The 21737-nt window shown below is 43.5% G+C and overlaps 1 protein-coding gene, 1 non-coding gene and 1 pseudogene across 7 annotated transcripts in view; 2 read left to right on the forward strand and 1 right to left on the reverse strand.

The window, feature by feature from the left end:
• The first annotated feature begins 4992 nt into the window (after nucleotides 1–4992).
• On the forward strand, nucleotides 4993–5152 carry LOC144099604 (U2 spliceosomal RNA; annotated as a pseudogene).
• Nucleotides 5153–10130: 4978 nt separating this feature from the next.
• TRNAR-ACG (transfer RNA arginine (anticodon ACG)) lies at nucleotides 10131–10203 on the reverse strand. Its single transcript has one exon. It is a non-coding gene; the product is annotated as a tRNA-Arg (tRNA).
• Nucleotides 10204–10392: 189 nt separating this feature from the next.
• Nucleotides 10393–21737, forward strand: part of LOC144098707 (sodium- and chloride-dependent GABA transporter 1-like) — a 37213-nt gene continuing 25868 nt past the window's right edge. For 2 of the 6 annotated variants that reach the window (XM_077631537.1, XM_077631538.1), the window contains exons 1-5: nucleotides 10433–10557; nucleotides 10622–10673; nucleotides 14503–14819; nucleotides 17111–17242; nucleotides 18218–18431. In XM_077631537.1, coding sequence (XP_077487663.1) covers nucleotides 14531–14819; nucleotides 17111–17242; nucleotides 18218–18431 — 635 coding nt within the window. In that variant the 5' untranslated portion in view covers nucleotides 10433–10557; nucleotides 10622–10673; nucleotides 14503–14530. Of the gene's footprint in view, nucleotides 10558–10621; nucleotides 10674–11017; nucleotides 11111–11486; nucleotides 11625–14502; nucleotides 14820–17110; nucleotides 17243–18217; nucleotides 18432–21737 lie in introns of those variants that run through there. The other 4 variants (XM_077631533.1, XM_077631532.1, XM_077631536.1 and 1 more) reach the window with 4 other exon arrangements.

Genomic DNA, 21737 nt, shown 5'->3' on the forward strand with positions numbered 1-21737 from the left:
ACCTGTAAACATGATCGAATTCAAATCGCCGGCATGCTTACACAAGTCGCGCGAGGTAAAGCATTTGTTCGTTCATTTATTTATAGTGACGTGCCTAATTGCAGCTGAAGGCCTTTTAGAACTACAAAAGAATGCCAGACTGGATGAGTTTGAGTGGGTTCACTGCTGTATTGCAGCGCGAAGAGACGAGACGACTGAGGAAGGTGCGCTATTCCTTCTGTCGCATGTTCGGGCTACGGTTCAACCACGAAACTTCTGCACCCAATGGGCACCGGAAGTCCCTTGGATGTCCTGCAGACATCCGGAACGTCCGCAAGACGTCCACGGGAGTTTTAATGTCCATTGGGCACTTACCCCCGTACGTTTTTGTTTTTTGTTTTTTGCATGCTGAACGTACGCTTTTGAACAATAATTATGGCTGCGTTTCGGAGCTCGCAGTGCTGCTCATCAAAACTAGTGTGCTGCTAGATATAGGTATACATAGTTGCTGCTGTTGCATATCGAGATAACCAGCAGAATTACTTGTGGCAGATATATGCGCTGATATAATCAGTTTTTTGTTCATTTAGGTGCAGCTGAATGTGCTGCGCGCTGATGAAAGATTAAGATGATTACGTGTGCTGCCAGGAGGTGAAAAAAAATTAGGAAAAATCAAACTAAGGCGCACTTTGAGCTCAAAAGAGTTGAAGACTGTGTGCCTCAGTAAGGCAGCGCTGGAAGTGACTTTAGCTCAGCATGGATGTGAACCAGCTGGAAAAGGCAAAATGTTTACAAACAGGTAAGAGAGTAATATAACGAAAAGAGAAATATTGATGCAGTAAACATATTTTGTGCAGGCAGTTTCGGTATGCTGCGTATTACCAGATTGCTTGGTTAACGTGGAAGAGGCTGAGAGAGAACAGACGACGGATTCTACCAAGCTGTGTGCTGAGCGCTGTTCTAAACAATTACCATGCCTAAACTGGTTTATGTGCAGGCTTCAAGCATTACGCAGAACGCCCGAACTAGACAAAGCAAACGGCACTGGCAGTAGATAGCGTGGTTCACCAAAGCGGGGGCCGCAGCGGAGCCTTGCGGAGCACGCAAAACAGGACGGCCGTCGACTTTCCTTGAATATATAGCGTCACTTCCGCCAGTTCTCCCTTTTTGCCATCACCCCCCCCCCCCCCCCCCCTGGCGCTTCCGGAAGCGACGAGGGCGTGTCGGCGGCGGGTTTTGAGAAGCGATTCTAGCTCTTTTTGCGGAGAGAATCGAGCAAAATTTACACACATGATTTCCAAGGTCCCTTCTTCCCAACCACAGAGTTTCGGGCAATTTGAAAACCGTTTCAGCTTCGAATTACCCGCGGCATGATGAAAATCAGTCGACGCCATTGGCTGCAGGGCTAGTGTTCCTGTATATGCTCCCGCAGGGAGCGTATACAGGCACATGTATATGCTGTATATGTATATGTATATGTATATGTATATGCATGTATATGAGAATACAAGAACCTCTATAGATGTCTTGAATATATAGCACTGAAAAGTCGCTGGAACCTCTCGTACTGTCTAGCAAAGACGTCCCATAGCTCTCCTGTAGGTCAGCTAATGCACCGCAACTAAAACTAATACTACACATTATGGATATAAGACGTCATGCAAGAAAATCTCAAGACATTTAAGATGCATTTCGTCATCATCATCATCAGCCTGACTACGCCCACTGCAAGGCAAAAGCCTCTACCATATCTCTCCAATTAACCTTGTCCAGTGCTAGCCGCGACCACAGTACCCCACAAACTTCTTAATTTCATCCGCCCACCGAACTTTCTGCCGCCCCTTGCTACGCTTGCCTACTCTTTCCTTCTCATTATATGCCCTGCCCAAGCTTGTTTCTGCCTCTTGATTTCGACTAGTACACCTTTGTTTTAGCTCAAACGTGTTTTAGAAGATGTGTGAACACTTTATTAGTAATTCCTGCGATGCTGCTCTGCCTGTAAATCGCATGCAGGCGCCAAGTAATGTGTAACAACTGTCTTATTCTCAGGGCAGAGAAGGAATGCATGTATTGATACGTATAGCCACGGAGAGAATAATATGGACCAGAGTTCTACGTTCAAACTCTTTCATCGCTTTGCGTAACGGAAATACAAGCGTTTGCTGCTTTACGTGCAAGGAATAAAGTAAATATTACGTGCATATGCTTCAAACATCCATTACTCCTCATTATGTAACGCGTCAGATGACCTTGACCGTCGAAGCTGGGTCCATATTCTTCTGCCCGCGACTGTATATTCATTACAAAGAGACAGAGCCTCTGGTTAGAAAAAAGTTCATTTGACATTGACAATGGGAACGAGAAGTAAGAGCGATTAAAATGCAGAACATTGAACAGCGTACACATCATAACTCAGAACATCACAAAAGTACAGCACAGAATCCTACTGAACATGAAACGTTCTGCATACATTTTCGAACATCTAGAAAATGCAAGGATATCTAGAGCTTGTCGTGATGTCTAGAAGGTTTATTTACTCAACGCCTTACATATGTTTTAGTGAAGAAGTAGAGAAGACAATTTCTCAAGACTTTTAACATCCAGGTTGTGGCGAAACGTTTGCACGGCATCGATTGTAATACGCCTTTCAAATAGCGTCACGTATCGCTTCGTTGGTTTTTTGAAGTTGCAGTCGATTCATTTTATCACAAAGTACGAAGACATTCGCACGTGAGATGTGGTTGGCAAGGTGGGAAAAAAAACACATACATGTATACCTTGGGAAACTTTGGCAGAGGTAGGCAATACGTACAGACATAAATGTATCTCAGCTACTATACTAGTTTGTTAAGAATGTATACAAGATGTAAACATACCGCATCACGAAACAAAATTAAAGTGAAAAGAAAAAAAAGAAAAACAAGACGTATTTCCACAAGCATTATGCAAAAAGACCATTTAAACAATTTCTCAAAAGCATGCGCCGATTTTCTATCGTGAGGTGGAATTCATTTAAAATCTGTGGGACGTAAGACTGCATCACCTGAAATCCAGAGTTCGTGCAAGATATCAGGACATATGGGCCTTATTGACCGTAAAAAGCTGTTGTGTTGCAGGTTTGACAGTGTTCTGAAAGTATGTGTGTCCTCATACGTATTTCAAATTGAAGTGTTGATAATAGGTTGTACAACTTGTTTAATAATTTTGAGTTTCGTGAACACCGAAGTTGTGTGTACACCATAGGATTGCTTTGTAGTAGCATGTAGATCATTCTTTTGCATTGGAATAAGCTTATAGGGGTTCGATCCTCAGTGCCGCTGGGTACCCACCGGCGATACAATGGATACAATATTTCCCCTGGCCTGGCCTGGTGCTCGGCTTCTTTAGGGTGAAATGCTTGGGAAATGGGTCTTTGACCCCACCTTGTGAAATAAAAAACTATCTTGTGCATGGCGCTCTTTGGCCAAAGCTGCCCTTGCGCAATAAAAATTCATCTTCATCAGAACAAGCTTATATAATGGCTTCTAGTGCTGTTTGCCCATACTGGATGGCAGTATCGCGAATGCGATTCAAACAAGGCAGTATATATTGAACGGTTTTGGTGGACTGGGAGTAAAAACATACACTCCCTTAGCATACCTAAAACCTTCGCAAGTTTTGTGCGCGGGTAGTCAATGCGGTCCCATAGCATAAATTCCTTAAAAATTATTCACAGGGATTTAGCTACAGGAGAGGTTCCAACGACAGTCATTTAGGTGTAAGGCTTCGCCGAGATTACATGAGACTGATTTTGGGCGGAAGAAGAGAGCTTTTGTTTTAGAAAAATTCATTAATAATGAGTTTTTGAGAGACCATGCATTGAGTTTATGCAGTATTAGATTTGCATGTTTTACTGGGTCATTAGCATCTATACCTGATGAAAAGATACTTGCCTCATATGCATACATTATATAAGTTAGTAACGGAGTTTCCGACGTGTTTGCTAGATCATTTATATATATGTAACGAATAACAGCGGCTCAAGGAGACTGCCTTGTGGTAAGCCGCGTTCAATTTCTCGGGCTGTTGATAATTCCTGCTCCACGCGAACGGATTGATACCTTCCTGATAAATAACTACACATTAAATCAGCTGCAATACCTCGCACTCCACAGCTAAGCAGCTTTTTTAACATAGTAAAATGATTTATTCGATTGGATGCTATTGAGAAATCGATTAAAACACCTAGCGTTAGCATTTTATATAGCAGTTCCTTTTAGTGTAATAAAGTGGCCTCCGTTGATAATCCAGGTCTAAAACCGTACTGAAATGAAGTAATCAGATAATGTTAATTGATAAAAGTAGTCTTGAGTGAATTGCCTTTTCCAATGACTTAGGAAACAGCGGCAAAATGGATATTCAATGAGAGAAACACAAAATTCTTCCTATTTGTTCGGCGCTAGCTGCATACTCAAGTGTTTCGTTGAACACGCTCGTATTATTCAATTGTTAAGCCACGAATGCGTGCGTGGGGCATCTCGTATCATTCGATTGCTAAACAACGAATGCGTGCGTGGGACATGTCCAACACTGAGGAAGTACGTCGCTCGGTGCTGCCTGCCGTCGGTACCAAGTGTTCTCACATAGAGACTGTAACAGCAGATGGTCTCTGTCCACGACAACACCAAAACTCTTTTGCACTGCAACAGCGCAAATCCGCTGGTGACACTACGCTGTATCCCTTTTTACCAAAAAATTAAGGGCATTCTTTCATCACCTTGCTCGCTCGAGGGTACATGTTGACGTGCAGAATCCTTCACGACGTATATTTTGAGAGAGGTAACCACAGTCTTCAACTAAGTTACTAAGAGCACACCGCAGGCACCCCAGTGGAATTGTACAGCACACAATACGAATAAATAGTGGCAAACTTCCTTCCGACAATTATACTGATTACCAATGCAGAAAAAAAGCACACATGTGGCGGCATATAAGCATGGGGCTACCTGCCTCAAAAGTGCATGTGCGCTGCTATAAGCTTATATGGCCTGATACCTGATACCTGATTTAATATCTGCTGTTGGTCCTTGGACCCAAGATATTAAACCTATTTTTGGAATATGGCGGAGTTCTAGACGCACTCTGGCACGGGTCGGCCCGGTATTGCACTGCCTCCGGGATCGGCCCGGGGCCTATTAGCGCGCGGCGCCTTTTCTTTCTATCTATCTCTCCTATCCTTTCTTTAACTCTCCTACTTTGAGCACGCGGCAGCGAGCGTGGCTCGGCTTGAGCCAGTAGGCAGGCCCGTGCTCTTTCTTTTTCTTGCTTCCTATCAGCAACAGCAGTAGCAGCAGTGCACGTGCGTTAGACTATCGCTAGGGCCGTCTGCGCATACCCCGCAGGGACGCATATAAATAAATAAAAATAATAATAAATATACATAGCGACCCATATCGCATTTTGGTTGGAGTGTTTGCAGCATCAGCGCTTACTGCGTTTTGTTGAGAGAAGTGTTTTCTCGTGAGCCGATTCTCGTGACCCTGCTATAGGGTGACAATCCAGGGAGTGGCAGATGAAAGGGTGTACATATATACGTTGTCGTGGCTCTGTAATTTGCAGAAAAAAGTCCCTCTTCTTCGCCGTTGCACGACGTATGGCACTCCTTTTAATTGTAGGCAAAGTTCACGAAATTCCTACGTTTTCACAACAGCCTACTTTTTCATCCGTTGCATTGTCCTCAAATGACCATAAACTATCGTGAAAATAAAAAAAAAATGCTTTTTTTAAGCGCCTCTGCGGCCGGGCGCAGGTTCACATGATTGGGGTTGAACTATAGGGTCCCTTGTAAAAGTTTTGACAAATGCCATTCGGTTGGTGACTTTGTTGTAGAGTAGAAGCTTCTGTGTATATTATCTGAAAATATTGTAAATAGCCGCGATTTCTCGTACGAGTGTTGTTTTTTTTTTGTGAGAAAATAAATGTTCTTTACGAATCAAGTCCTCGGAGTTCTGCGTACACTCGTATTTTTATGTAGATATTACAGTGAACGAAACAACTCCCTTCCGCTTTATTAAAGCAGAAAAATGACTAATATATTGTTTGGGCGCAGGCTTTCTTTCTTTTTACTTTTTTTTACCGGCGGCGTATAACACGTACTCGCTGAAAAGTATTTTTGTCTAGTCCACTGGGCCCCGCCGCGGTGGCTCAGTGGTTAGGGCGCTCGACTACTGATCCGGAGTTCCCGGGTTCGAACCCGACCGCGGCGGCTGCGTTTTTATGGAGGAAAAACGCTAAGGCGCCCGTGTGCTGTGCGATGTCAGTGCACGTTAAAGATCCCCAGGTGGTCGAAATTATTCCGGAGCCCTCCACTACGGCACCTCTCTCTTCCTTTCTTCTTTCACTCCCTCCTTTACCCTTCCCTTACGGCGCGGTTCAGGTGTCCAACGATATATGAGGCAGATACTGCAGATACTGCACCATTTCCTTTCCCCAAAAAAACCAATTATTATTATTATTACTAGTCCACTGGTTCCCTCCCTCCATGGTGGGCGGTCCCTCCCTGCATTGTACGTCGCGCTGTCGAAACGTTTCGTATCACATACACTGCTTCAGCCGCCGCGGTGGCTGAGTGGTTAAGGCGTTCGGCTGCTAACAGGAAAGACGCGGATTCGATCCCGGCCGCGGTGGTCGAATTTCGATGGAGGCGAAATTCTAGAGGCCCCTGCACTTTGCGATGTCAGTGCACGTTAAAGAACCCCCGGTAGTCGAAATTTCAGGAGACCTTCACTATGGCGTCCCTCATAGCCTGAGTCGCTTTGGGACGTTGAACCCCATAAACCAAACCAAACATACTCTGCAACTACAATTAAGTCACACCTGTAGCTAAGAACATGCATTCGCCCACATGGCCATTGACCCCGCTTCGGACACATGTCCGGCAAGCGCTCCGAATCCGGTCTTGCAGCCGTTCCGGCCAGCCGGCGAGCGCCGGATGCAAAGTCAACCGCCGGACGTCCGTCGGACCATCCGATGCAAGACCGCGGACCATGTGTAGTTTATCCGACGGACGTCCGAACGCGGACATACGGACATTTCTCGGACCATCGCAGGGTAGCATGCATATCTGCAGGTTATTCAAGTGGTTTCTGCGGGCTTTTTGCCGCAGGACCTCGGCAGGCTACTGTTATCGTTAATAACAACAATAACCATAGCAATAGGTGCAACGAAAAATCCTTTATTGCACGAGAGGGCTGCCTCCGAAGCGACGAACACGGCTCACAATGTACATATACGGCAAATTACAAAATCACAGCAAGCACAGTCGCGGTGATCTGTCCACGTGTACAGAGGTGAGAACTCTCGAGCGGTGGCATGCAGAGCGAATGAATGAAAATTTCTACGCCGCGTAAGGATGAAGTGCTTGTTCGTGCACGGGATTGCATTATTATCAGACTGTACTTGAGCGCGAATACTTCTGAAATTCAGTACTTGTTCTAAATATTCGCTTTGTTTCCTTCGTAGAGCACCGCTCGAACGCTTCATACAAATGTGCTCACATTTCGCTGCGTTTCGCGCATTCCAGTTGAGTACTGCAGTATAGGCTAGACGTACGGGCGTAAGACGACGATGCGACGCAGGGAAGCTTTTTTTTACCTTCCAATTTTTTTTTTAAATCACTGGTATTACTTGACCGCCCCAGGGTGCATTTTCACACATTTGCTTCCCTTCACTAACCACTCTCACAAGAAATGTTCCACAGCCCAACTTCTTTCTCTTGCTGTCGAATGTTCTTTGCCGAAAACAGATGTCACCTACAGATGCACGAAGTACTTATTCGTCGGTCTCAAGAGTCATACCGTCCGCGAACAGCGCTGGACGCAAAAAAAATGGCAGCGCCTTTGCTCGGCTATGCCAGGATATATGTAGCGAGAGGTATGTTTCCCTGGCTGAGCTTAATTGTTGTGGTCACTGTATGTTTAGCAATGAGAGACATTGGGCTCCATCTCGGCGGCTATGCGCCGTCTATTACGCTCGGCGGTCTGGCATCTCCGTTCGGCAAGCCATTCCTCTCTCTGTTCGGGAGTCTCTGCTGCTCTCTTCGCCTTCTGACGCTCATTCTGTGTTAAGTAGACAAGTGCCAGGCGACAACCTCCGGATCGGAAGAGTTAAGCTTCTCTTGTCTATACCGCCGTTTAGCAGCGGCTGGACTCTCCTTCTCTGCAGCATCCATGTCAAACGTTAAACGTTGTGATACAGCCGCCCATTACATCGCCTTTTATACGCAGTCCTGCGCATGCGACGCGGTGTTCGGGTGATAGAGCGGCGTGCGGCGAGGCGGTGGTGACGAACGCGGCGCAGCTGTGGGGTCTCTGTGGTTACCGTGGTATCGGCGTATGCGTATGGCTGGTTGGGTGGTAGCTGTGCCTACGTAGTCAGTCGCGCGTTACACTGAGTCTGGATCAAGCTGTCAAAAAATGGCTAACCACTGCCTCCTTGGCTGAATGGCAGAAAGGACATGTTAGTGGAGGAGCCTGTGATGTCCTGGATGAAGCAGCAGTGCGCCCGCTCGTATTCTCAGCGCAACCTCCTCACAGCGAGTTAGACCGCCGGGAAGGTTACGCCCACGCGATGTATTCAGTACATGCGTGGAGTTCCGCGGAGATTCTTTTGTAGAAGGACTCTCCCTCTGAAAGGTTGCTCGCTTAGGTGTAGGGGCTACCGCGGGCGTACTGAATAGGAAGTCAGCGCGGCGTCTGTGTTCAAGCAGGTGTGCTAAAGAATACAGTGCAGACACAATGCCATATATGTGCTGCTCTTACAGCATGAAATATCGATAACTTTTTCAGCAGCATCAGTGTTGCAAAGCACAAGAAGTAGACGAGGTCGCCGAGCTAATTCGAGCGTCTAATAAGAGTCCTCAGTGGGCAGCTCTCTAGCCCTCGATCCCCACCTCCTACAACAACCAGAGACGAAATATACCGCTTTACTGATGAATGGGAAAGTGATTTTTCCGTTCTGCCCGCTTTCAAAATCGGTCCTAAGTAGGACGCCACTCGTAAGCGCACCGGACATCCGGATTCGGATGTCCGCTTTCGGATCTGCTGCGGAGCATGATATGAGGATCGGCAGGAGGTGGGCTGTATAGTCGGATACAACTCAAGAACGAAGCGGCTTTTCACCGTCAAAGGACCCCCGAGCTCCATCCAATGGCGTCGGCCGATTTTCATGAACATGGCTGATGTACGTACGTGTGTTCTAATAGAATATGATGGCTTTTCTAACATAAATCTACAAAAACACGATAATCCATCCTATAAAGTGACATTAAACCTTCCCCACTACACAAGCCTAATTAAGAAAGGTTTTTCCTCCTCCGGTCACAACGCCGCAACAACAAATTTTGAGGAAACGAGAGCCACATATACTATCGTTGCTAGCGCCGTAATGTGTCAAGGTCGATCCGCTTATTATTCAATGGTTACAAATTAAACCATGATCAGTTGCCCGCTCTGTATGCCAGCATGCAGGCGAGTCTGAAGCAGCCCGCGGCGCCAAGCTGGGCAGGGAGCGTCGCACCAAATATTATTTGCCTGGCGCAATTCAGCCCCTGACGAGCTCACGTGATTTAATTCACAAACATGCTCTTTCAACGTCTTAGTTCATGCAGTAGTGTATTTCATGCATTCAGTTGTGTCTATGACGACGAGCGAAAATATTTCACTCCATACAGACGTCTGCCCAGCTCTCCCCACCCAACGAATACCCAAAGTATGTCGTTCCTCCTTTGAAGCTACCTCGCAGCTTTTCACATTAAATATGAAAACGCCTGAAGCCTGCAAAAGGGAAAATGTCAATTGATATTTGTTACATACCTTATTACTAGAAAGTTTTAACGACGCCGTAAAGTAAACACTAGGGAGCCTCCATGTACCGTACATGGAGGCTCCAAACACGTAACGCTGCATGGCATCGTACGGCAAATTCGGCTAAGCAAGCCTGACAACGGCTACAGCAGCTGCGCTAAAACTGTTTACCGCTGTCCAGAAAGACCAAGCCTGTTATACGTAGTGGCACAGGCAGGAGCTTATTGGTTTACGTTTTCTTTTATGGCAGCTCCACCATACTTTTTGTCCAGAAAGACCATTTAACTGCCAATAAAAAAAAAAGAGTTCCGAGCCTGCCAGGATTCGAACCTGGAATCTTCTGATCCGTAGTCAGACGCGTTATCCGTTGCGCCACAGGCCCCGACGGGGTGTTTGATGATACAACTCCATTAAGGCCCATTGTTGTTCTATTGGAAAGGGAGAGATCACAGCATTTTTGTTTGTTGTTGTTCTCTTGTACGTCGTGGGGCTCAGTAAATAAAATAACAACTTTAATTATGTTATTTGACGTGATGCAGGAGCTTAGATTCGGATATATTTTGCACTGCCGCTTTACGGTGAACATGTCTCGGCTTAAACGTTTCTGTGCCGGCAAATTTGTGTGAGGTACGCTGCCGGCTTTGGAACGGAATGTAGAAAATCTGTGCTGCGATTCATAACCGCAGCGCACGTCGCTGGTTGTCTAATGTTACAAAACTCGTAGCAGCACTTGAGTGTGCGTAAAAATTGGTCACTAACCTTCCGAGAGCGCCCCATGCATGTTTTCTTTTTCTTTTCAGCTTTCGGATCCGTCTCAACTAGCGAAGTCAGCTTGCTGGCTTTTTCCTTGAGGTAATATATTATTCCTTCTTTTGTTTGCATTATGCTAATGTGATCTACGTGAGCTAGCTACTGCGCGAACCATTCTTTTCTCCGTACTTCTACTGAGCTGGGCTGTCGCGGAGAAATGTCGATTGTCTGCTCTCATTCGCTTTGAGGGATCGTTATATTCGTTCTACGCCAGAAGCGTTCGCGCTGTAGCACACTGAAATCGACTACGTCGTAATAACATATTAATGCGATGCCCGAAAATGCCTATCTCGGCGATCAATCGTGCTCACTGCTCGGATTCCTGCCTGCGTTACTTCATTGTTCCGAGACGCGCAGTGTAGACGTTGGTTCGGACTGTGCTGCCTGTGTAGCGTTTATCTGCTTCTGTAGACTCTTTGTAGTGATCTCGTCTGTACTAGTCTTTGAACAGTGTTTTTTGGCAGTAATCTAAAATCCCGGTAAGTGCGATCAAGCGAGAAGATGATGCAAGTTGATGCTTTTGTCGGGTCATCGGACAAGACGAACCGGCTTCTGCAAGTGTATTGACCCCGAGTTCACTTTTGACAGCTGAGCAGTGACCCCTGTCATCTTCCGCGCTTTTTAAAGGTCGCAGTAGAGGCAAGTCGCAAAGGGCTGCGCTTCCTGTTCGGCTTGCTAACGCTACGCGCCTGGCCGCGCGCCGTCCGCTGCGACTGCTTTCGTAAGCGATAAGACCTTGGTCCCGTTCCTCTCATCAAATGCTGCGTCGCTTCTTATCCGAGAGTCCATGGGTCGTATCGGCGCACACTAAGGGGGCAATGTCTGCACTCGGACCGTGTGCGGTTGTTACGGCGTGTTTTCTCGTTTCTTGTCTCCCAGCACGAGCGATCGGAGTTACCATGGCGTGTCACAGAGCTTTCCTTAGCTACAAGTGGCCTGACCGGTTACATTGTTCGCGGTACAGTCATCTAGCTTTGCCCGGGCTCGTCCAGCGTAAGGGTTTCTTTCTAAACATAAGTTAGCGGGGGAAAAAAAAAGCACAGATGTCCTTTATAGCTTTGTTATAACGTTCAAAGTATCATGCAAATGAATTGGAACCCATAAATGAGGTATGAGGGAATTATGTCACTTTTCTGGACTAGCACTGCATGAAAAGTTTTTTTTTTTTTAATTCGGTGCACATGTAAGCGTGAGCCGGCTGTGGAAGAGCCTCACAAATCGTTCTTCTTTTTTTTTTCTGGAAGGGAGCTGGAATCCATTAATTCACATGTGTGAAGGAAATTGCAGGACTTCATAGAAATCCTGCACTACCTGTTCTAAATTTCTTTGATTGGAAGAGAACTTAGCAGAGTGCATGACAGACATAAAATGCATCTAGACAAGCGCCACAACTGCATATGTGATTTCCAACATCTCTTGCACATTGGTGCACTTTACAATTTGCTTATGCTCTTCTTAATCATTAAAACCAACAAGTCTAGTTTCAGGTTCTACTGAAGCTATTTGCTTATGTGGTGTTGAGGAGTCAGTGTTACAAAGGAACTGGACCTTGTTCAGCCTGGTTGTTTGCAATGACTTTTTATTTTTTCCTGCGCTCCCGTGCCTTTGTTTTCCCCAGCTGTTTAGCGCAGTCACAGGCTGCATCCAAAATTAATTGCATCCATATCTTATGTGTTTGTTCCAATTCTTTGAAAGCAGTTCCAGTGTTATGAAAGAACAATACTTGGGAGGTCTCACTTAAGTGAGTCAGCACTCAAATGCTGAGCTCCATGAAATCCACCTTTTGGTTTACAGCTGTGATGTATGTGTTTGTCTGTTGTGGTTATAATCCTTTCTTTGTGGAGACGTGCCGATTGTGAGCCTTGAAATGATTAATGAATGCTGTGACAGGTAAATACATTTACTCCAACAAAATAAATTAAATAGCTCTTGTGTGCAGTTCTGTAATTGACACTGTTAATTTTGTTAACGTGTTGATGCCCAAAATTTTATCATGTTGTTCAGGCAGCTGAAAACGGGCAATAATTTACAGTGCATAGAGAAATAAATATTGTGTCGGAAAAAGTCACCTTTATTTGCAACTGTACAGTGAACAGTTTCTTCTTCTTCTTCTCCTTACTCTTGCATATCACAAGCTATTGCTAGGCTATGTAGATGCAATAATCAGCTTCTTTTTTTTTTTTTTTTTCTGAAGCAACTGAAATTAGATATTTGTGGTTGTACCATGTCCTGCCGCCATGCAAGCAATTTCTGGTTGGTGACCTTTGTCATCAACTTGCAACCCGCATTATTCAGTGCATCTTTTTAACAGAAGGAAGTGAGGGTAGCCATCTGTTTTTTTATATTAACAAGTCCAAAGGGCCTTGTCGCACAACAGGTGGAAACAAAGCTCAAAGCTGATGCTGTATGCAAGATAAACAATTTTTAGCTGTCGCTTCTGAGCTACAGTAGGTGTCCAAAGAATTGCAACAAGAAGGCACCTGAACTAAATAATGTCGGAAGCAAAAGAATGGTAAATAATAAGCCCCAATTATTATTCATATGTTAACTTCGTTGTAGTTAACCAATAGGAGTAGCCCCCTGCACCTAGTTGCACATGTGGAGTTTTCAATTTCGCTGCAGTATCCATGATTTCCTAATGAGAAACATATGTCGGATTTTACTGCTCTTTTTAGTGGAGAAATGTGTGTCAGCAGTTCTTTTATTAGAGGTAATAAGATTGAAGCTAAACAGGAGTTCTGTGTACATCATAGGCATTGGAGCCTCAAACATCATATAGGAAATTTTTTGTGGCATGCTATTTTTTTTTTTTTGATATGATGAGGGTGTTTTACTCACTGTGTCTGCTTCTGTGGTGCCCAAATCTGGTCAGTCATCTCAGTTGGTAAACTTTTTCACAAAGTAAATTTGGTCAGTCAGTGGCATATCCAATGCCACAATGGCCATTTTGACAGAATTATACGTTTTATTTCTTCACTGACACCTTGTTAAGCTCTTTAGCGTGGTGCTCTGTTGGTGTTCATAGCCTGTAACTGCTTTTGTGTGAAATGACAACTTCTGTCACTAAAAATAAGTGGTCTATGCCAGGACTACAATGCTTAAACAAAAAAAACTTCAATTCTGTAGTACAGTTTCTTCTTCAACTGAAAAGCAGGTGTCGGGTTGAAAGCAAAAATATAAATTTGGGAACAGTTCAGTTCAGTGTATGGGATAAACTATGAGATTTGCAGACTAAGCAGTTGTGACTGAAATGCAAAATGAGGAGCTGGTCTCTCTTGTCGCTTGTGCATGTTTCCTTGGGGACTTGATTGTGGTCTCTTGGATGCCATACAAAGCAAGGTTGCATAATGGTGGACTGAATGTGCTTTTGCCATTCTCTGCTGTCGTTTGTAAGGTCACAAAATTTATGCACTCTAAACTAATGCCTGCTGTTTTTTTTTTTCCGCATCATGGAGGCACTCGCATAATAAACACTGCCATTATTTCATTGCTCAAAATAAAAATTTTTGTCTATGCTTTACCTGTCTAAGGAATGCATCACTGCCAAATTTTCATGGCTTTTTTTTAGAACAAAAAAATGCATTATTTATGCTAGTAAGTGTAGTATGTCTCACTGCATAACCACTCTGCCTGGTGTTTGTTTTCTGCTGTTGTGGATGTTGCTTTTGGTAAGCCAGATAAAGATAGACCTAAATTCATGGAGGAATGTCATTATTCTTTGTCTGTAGCTTTATAGTACAGACAACTATATGTCTGTATATACAACTACACATGTATTCATTCTTTGCAGGCAGTAAAGTTTGATTGATCTGACGTGTTTTGTCTTACGCTAAGGGACGTGTTGAACTGCCCCTTGTTCCTGTGGTTACAGAATGGCATTGTGACAAGTTGCCACAGAAATGTCAAGTTCGGAGCCCTCGAGCAAATCTAAAGCCCAGGGCATCGAGGCTTCGGAAAGATCTAGGGATGAGCCATGTGGCAGGGAGCAGCAGCCACCTGCCATAAGGGGGCCAACTGTGGCAGCTTTTCAAATTCAGCCTTCAGAGGAAAGGTCACACTCCACCAAGCAGTCGGCAGACCGTGGAAAGTGGGAAGGCCAGCTGGACTTCATCTTTGGCTGCATCAATTATGCTGTTGGCCTGGGCAATGTCTGGCGCTTTCCATACCTCTGCTATGAGAATGGAGGAGGTCTGTGACGTTTGCTCTCACCATAAATTTTTGTGTGTGAGGTACTCTGGTTCTGTTCACAGTTTAATCAAGATATGATCAAATATAAAACTGTCATTTATCAAACGTATAACAACAATAGCTGTAAGATGTGGACATTTTTAACCCTATAGTTTTATTCTCTGTAGTTTGCTCCTGGTAACGTCATGTTTCAGTTCTGCTGAACTGTTTTTGTACTTGGTTAAGCATCATCTGTGGCACTTAGCTCCTCCTTTACAGAGAGCATTTTATAATTTAAGGTATGCCGTTAAATGTGTTTGGAGGAAGTGAAAATGGATTTAATCATATAGCTGCAGTAGCTGACGTAATCCGTTAACCACCTGACAAGTTGGTTCAAATATTGTAGGTGACTCGGTACTGTTGTTGCTTTGGTCCTTACTCTAGGGCACCCTTCGAGCTTGTATATGAAAACTGGTGCAATTGCGAATGTCTGTGTCCAGCTGTGCTTTACAGTTGAATTTGCATTTTCTTTCTATTACTTAGTATTAAAAGGCAGAAAATTTTAATTTACTGTTGGATCAAGCAGCTTCAGCGTGCATGGAAAACACCACAGTCCAGTCCTTTGAAACTGATTTCATTCTACTTGCGGTATATTCAACTTCGAAAAATCATGAGGCAACTATGCTCCTACTTGCTGTTTTTAACCTCTATGTATCTCTTTTTGAACAAGAAAGAAAACTGCCAAACTCTTAGCCACATCCCTGTAGGGTGAAGAAGTAATAGCAATTGTGGTGCGTTGTTGCATTCCCAAGATGAGTGCTTTTTCCCGGTTATACCCTACTTTTTCTCATGCAGTAAATTTTGAAACAAGTCAAACTTTTGCCAGGTACTTGTTAAAGAACTAGTACTTGTCACAATCTTTTACTGTATGATTAAAGCATGCGCCATGTAGAAACACTTGCACTTTAATTGGTGTACTGCTGGGATGTGCTCAGGATAGCATGCCACCTTAGTTTTTCTTATGCAGCAAAAAATGACTAGCATGCACTAATAAGCCTGTTAGTCTATACGCCGCAGTGGCTGTGCCATTCACTTGCTGACAAAAACCAGCGCCGCTGACTTGCTGGCTACCAGTGTGTCATGAATTTACGTTGCATTATGAATATTGCCAGTATATTGAATTATGAATATTGCCAGGAAAGTATATAAGAGCTATAGCTTGCCAGTACTCACCTATGAGGAAAAAACCTGGAGTAATGAAAGGCTTGAAATTAAATTAAAGCTAGCAATGGAAAGGAGAATGATAGGTGTTACATTAAGATAAAGCAAGAGAGCAGAGGAGATTAGGGAACAAGCGAGAGTTCGATATCCTGGCTGAAGTCAAGAAGAGGAAGTGCGCATGGGTAAAGAATGTGATGTAAAAAACGGTCGACTGATGGTTCAGTAGAATAACAGAATGAATTTCAAGTAAAGGTAAATAAAGTAGGGTGCAAACAGACAGTCATGTGGACAAATGAGACTGAGAAGCTTGCAGGAGAGGGTGGCTGCATTTGGCACTGGATAAGAAAAAGAGCCTCTTCCGGGCAACGGATGTATCACAAGTATAACCCCTATTATAATATAATAGATGTTTCCCAACAGCGAGCAATTACAATTTCGCCTCATGAATGGGGAGGAAAAATAATTGGGAAAAAGCTCCTTATAGCGACCCACAGCGAAGGGTGGTCGCTATAAGAAGGTGCCTCCTAATCCCCCCCCCCCCCCCCCCCTTGGGAGTAGCGGGTAATGATGGAATTTGCAGGACGGGGTGTTAATTGTCAGGTTACGGTTATGGGAGTTTGGGCGGGATAGGGGATAGCGTGGGATTTTGAAATTGATCCTGATAGTGTCGAGCTCTTTTCAGGCCTTTGTAGACGTTGAGCACTCACTCTTAGCCGAATGTGCTGCCCTCTGCCTTAAAGTGCACACTCACCTCCACTGAGCACTTGCCATATTTTCGACCGTCCTAGATAGATCCCTAACGGTGGCAATGACCTGGGGTCTCCTCCCCTAAGCCAGGTGTTTTGTCGCGGTTAACTGGAGATCATTGAGAGAGGCGTTTGTCCTGCAGTGGACACAGCCGGGCTGCTGCTGCTGATAAGTGAAGCCAGTTGCCTGTCAGCTTTAGCAAAATAAGTGCACTGGACAAATTGATAAAGCTTCATGACTGGAAAGCACGAAACAGATTTGTGCACTGAGAGCTCATCCTTAGTGACTCTTGAAGGCTGGCGGTAGCTTTCACTGCTGTGATATACTGAACTGATCTCTTGCAGGGGCCTTTCTGGTGCCTTACTTTGTGTGTCTCGTGCTGACAGCTGTTCCTTCCTTCCTTCTGGAAGTAGCCCTGGGCCAATATGTCTGTCGAGGCAGCATCGGTGTCTGGAAGCTTGTGCCCATTTTCAAAGGTGCTGTTTTTTATTTTTGTGCCATGGCGTTTGTTCTTGACCCTCCCTGCTTCTGCATCTACCTTCTTTCTTCTTTGTGTTTTGTCTTTCTTCTCTCTGCCTTTTTTTTTTCAATATTTTTTTTAAATATAAAGTGTATATAAACCCTTACATTTAGACTATAGACAAAAGCCTAGCGGCGAGCTCGTGGGTCCTAGTCAGTGAAGGCAGCTTTACAGAGGCATTGTTATCAATCAATGAGCATTTATTTCACCACCAAAGTGTACAGGTGGTGAAAAAGGGCGGCGGAGAAAAAGCTGCAAGTTTCGCAGCTTGACAAAAGCCCCGCCCGCCCCTCGAGCAGCGACAGACTATGGTACATGTAAAAAAAAATGTGCATGCACACACACTGATAACAAAAGAAAAAAAACATGTATCGATTTTGATCAAGAGTTACAAAGACAGAAATACCACTCAGATCTGTCATTTATGATAACATATGTTGTAACAGAAAACTGTGTCGGAATAACACATGGTTATCAAATATGTAAATCTTGGAAGGCAGATGCATGCAGTACACAAGAGACACAGAAAAACACGATTGCACTTGTAATTGAATATTTCATTCATTTTTGTCTTGTAAAATGTGATGCATATTACCTACAAGAATAATTCTGTTAGGCGCCGATTATTTAGTGTAAATACATCGATACCTAGTTGATCAAAGTAGTTTATTAGTTTAGGTAGAGTACAACTTGCCCGTTGCCGACCGTTTTTTTTGTCACAACATGCTACTATGGCAATGTTGCTTTTTGCCCTAGGGAAAGCCCCCTATACAGCCATCACAATAAAAATATTTATGTGCCTTCTGTAGCCAAATTCCCCTGTTTCTGCATTGCTTGCTCTCGGTGATGCAGACAAAGCCTCGATTTACACAAGCGCTTTCAACTTTTGGATGATGTTCCTAACGTGCTGCTTCCACTCTCTCCACTACAGGTGTGGGAATTGCGTCGATCGTGATGGTATTCTTCTCGAACGTTTACTACATCATTGTGGTTGCCTGGATCATCTTCTACCTTTTTGCGTCCTTCACCAGTGAGCTGCCATGGCAGGGTTGCGGCAACCACTGGAACACCGATCGGTGCAGGGAGCCAAATGCCACTAGTCCCATCAACAGCAGCTTCACCACACCTGTCACCGAGTACTGGGAGTGAGTAACTGTTTCGTAATGTGCCAAGCAGATTGACAAGCATGTGACAAGCATCATACACATTTTTTGCAGAACAAAAGACAGTGATGCAAACTGTATTTTGTATGTAAAGTTCTCAATTCTGTATCAAGCCACCTGACTAGAATCTTCCCAGGTGTGCAGTCATGGTGCCATCAAAGGATTCATTTTGCAAAGGATACAAAAAAAGCAAATAGTAAATCACGGGATTTAACATCCTGAAGCAACACATGGGCTATTGAGGATACCGTAGCTTAGGATTCCAGATTAATTATGACCATCTGGGGTGCTTTAACCTGTGCTGGCATTGCATAGCTAGGCGCCTTTTGTGTTTCGCCTTCGCCGAACCTTGGCCGTCGTGGCCGGGATTGAACCCGGGGCCTCCGTCTAAAAGAAAGTTATCTAATGTGTCTTTCTCAAGCTTTCTTCAGAAGGGTACAACTTTGACCTTTCTGGGTACAGCTTTGGCCCTTCTTAAGAGTTAGTTAACGTCCCGCGTGCAATTTACTGTGATCAATGGTGCATGCTTCGCAACAAACGGTGTGTCATACAGAGTGCCACAAGGGTCCATCCTAGGGCCAGTCTTATTTCTGCAGTATATCGGTGATATTGTTAATACACCAGGCGCTTCAAGTCTGGTGCTGTATGCTGACAACACGAATATGTTGTTCTCTGGAACTGATTTAGAGACATTATTTATGGAGGCGTTCAATTGGATGTTGAGCTTAACCTCATGGCAGGGATGTAACCGCCTCGCTCTGAACATAAAAAAGACAAAGTATATACTATTCTGGTCTAAAGGCATTACAATTCTTACATTTCTATCTTTAATGTTTAACGTTATAGATATAAATCAGTGTTTGACTGCCAGATTCCTAGGTGTTACATTCCAGGAAAATCTCCTGTGGATTGCCTATATTGACGCACTTAGAATTGATCTCTCTCGTGCTTTAGGCGTTTTAAATAGAGTAAGGTGTTATCTTCCAGTTAGTATCAGATGACAGATATACTATTTTCTCGTCCACTCACTCTATTGCTATTGCTCACTCGTGTGGCAAAGGACAATTAAAACAAATTTAGAATCCCTACTATCAATTCAAAGAAGATAAATACGAGCTATCGGTAACTTAGAGCTGACCGACAGTTGGGTTGCTTACTTCAAATCGTATGGGATTCTTGAAATACGTAGGCTCTGCAAATACAAAATAACTCTTGAAGTTTATCATCAATACCGGTCCGATGAAAAGACCTTTGAACCGAAATATCAGGAAAAAAGGAGTTCGTACGACTTAAGGAAGAATATTATAATCAAACCCCGAACGCTAACAGACTATGGGTACCAAAGATTAAGCTATCAGATACGAGATCTAATGAACCACTATCCAATGATTCAAGATTTATTAACAAATGCTCGTTCTCTAAACCAAGTTGAAGAAAATACTGAAGAATGTGTTCGAAGAGTAGCGCTCTATATCTTTCTAGTAGGGGTGTGCGAATATTGAAATTTTCGAATACGAATCAAATACGAATATGAAGAAAAAATGGCTTCGAATATCGAATCAAATATAGAATATCTGGTCAGCACAAAAAATAAATTCAGAAAAGATGAACAAGCAAACATTGCTGCTCATATTTTTTTTAAAATAGTGTATGGCCTTTGCGACTGAAATAAACGAAACTAGACTGCCTGAGCACCGTGTAAAAAAAAATCATGATGTGCGCAGAAATGTATACCACTTAATTGAACAGCATAACAGTATCCAACCTGCAATGTGGTCAGGAAAAATGAAATCCATAACATGACAAGACTGGAAACAAAAATAACATGATGGCTAGTAAAACCTCATTGATTCGGAGTTCAAAGAACCAACAGAAATGCCCGCAGGTTATTCAAAGGTCGATTTATAAAATGCCCCGCGGCCCCGAAAAAAAAAAAACTACCGAAAATGCGGTAGTCTTATGAGGTGGCTCTATCGTGCAAACACCTGTAATCATGTGACGAGCTCAGAGTTTCGGCGTGCTGAAAGACATCGCGAACATAAGCGAGATGGGAACGCACATTGACGTCGGAATGGCGAGAGGATAAAAGATGGAGAAGAAAGAGAACAGGGCCTTTATATTGTTTTCACAGAACTTTAAACTGAATATTCAGATAATTTGCCCACATATTGCGCTTTTGCCACAATCAAATTTACGAAGTTCGGCCCGGTATACGATCGCTGCCGAGCATTCGGGAATTTTCGAATATTCGGAAATTCACGAATATCATTTCTCGAATACGAATATGAACCGAATATGAAACATATTCGATTCGTATTCGAAATTTCGAATATTCGCACACCGCTACTTTTTAGCAATTTTTTTCAAGTTGACATTTTCAGTCATGTTTGTGTTTTTGGATGCTTATGTCTTACGTGTTATGTTTTTTCAACTATGTGTTTGCTAGTGGAACTGTATAATTAATTTTGTTTGTATTTTACACCTTTAGAGACTTTTGATATGTGAAAAAGGGAAAAAAAAGAGCGGGTTCATATTTTCTTCTCTTTCAGGAGTGCTCTGTAAAAGATGTTACTTTGTTTCTCATCCGTTTGTAAACCGTGTCACTATTTTTTTTCTTTATGTGTACATGAGTGTCAACCGCTGCTTGCCACAGGGTGGCGTGACCTCGTCAGGTAGTTTCCTGCCTTTAGTCACTTCCCCCAAGACAATGATATATTATTGTCTTGAATAAATAAATAAATAAATAAATAAATAAATAAATAAATAAATAAATAAATAAACAAATAAATAAATAAATAATAAATAATTTCTTCCTAAGTAATTTCATGTGTTGAAAACTTCACATATGAATACAAGTTTTGACATGCCTTTAGTTTTGGTTATACATAGGTGCTTATGCAACAAAGCAGAGATGGAGACAGTTTTTGCAGAGGTGTACTTAGACAGTAGTCGCTAAGGCCCCTAGTTTTTCTTGATTCTGCAAAAAAAAACGCGAATTTAAGCATTTTTTGCAGAATTGTGTGTTAGCAGCCACACCCTCTTTTTTGATGCTATTGGTAATACAGACATCAGTAGGAACAACAGTATGATAGAAAAATGGCTAATTTGCCTTACTCACATGAACATAATGCGAGGGAGCACTTAGAGAAGTCACAATAATTTTAAAAATATTATTACAATTATAATGCAATCCCAACCTGTTGAGGTCAACTGTAGCCAAGGGCACTCCAAGAAACTGTGTCAAGTTCTGTGTTTGTGTTTGCGTCAGTTTCTTTGCAATTGTTGGTC

This window comes from Amblyomma americanum, chromosome 7 (assembly GCF_052857255.1).
Source record: "Amblyomma americanum isolate KBUSLIRL-KWMA chromosome 7, ASM5285725v1, whole genome shotgun sequence".
In the NCBI taxonomy this organism is placed as follows: Eukaryota; Metazoa; Arthropoda; class Arachnida; order Ixodida; family Ixodidae; genus Amblyomma; species Amblyomma americanum.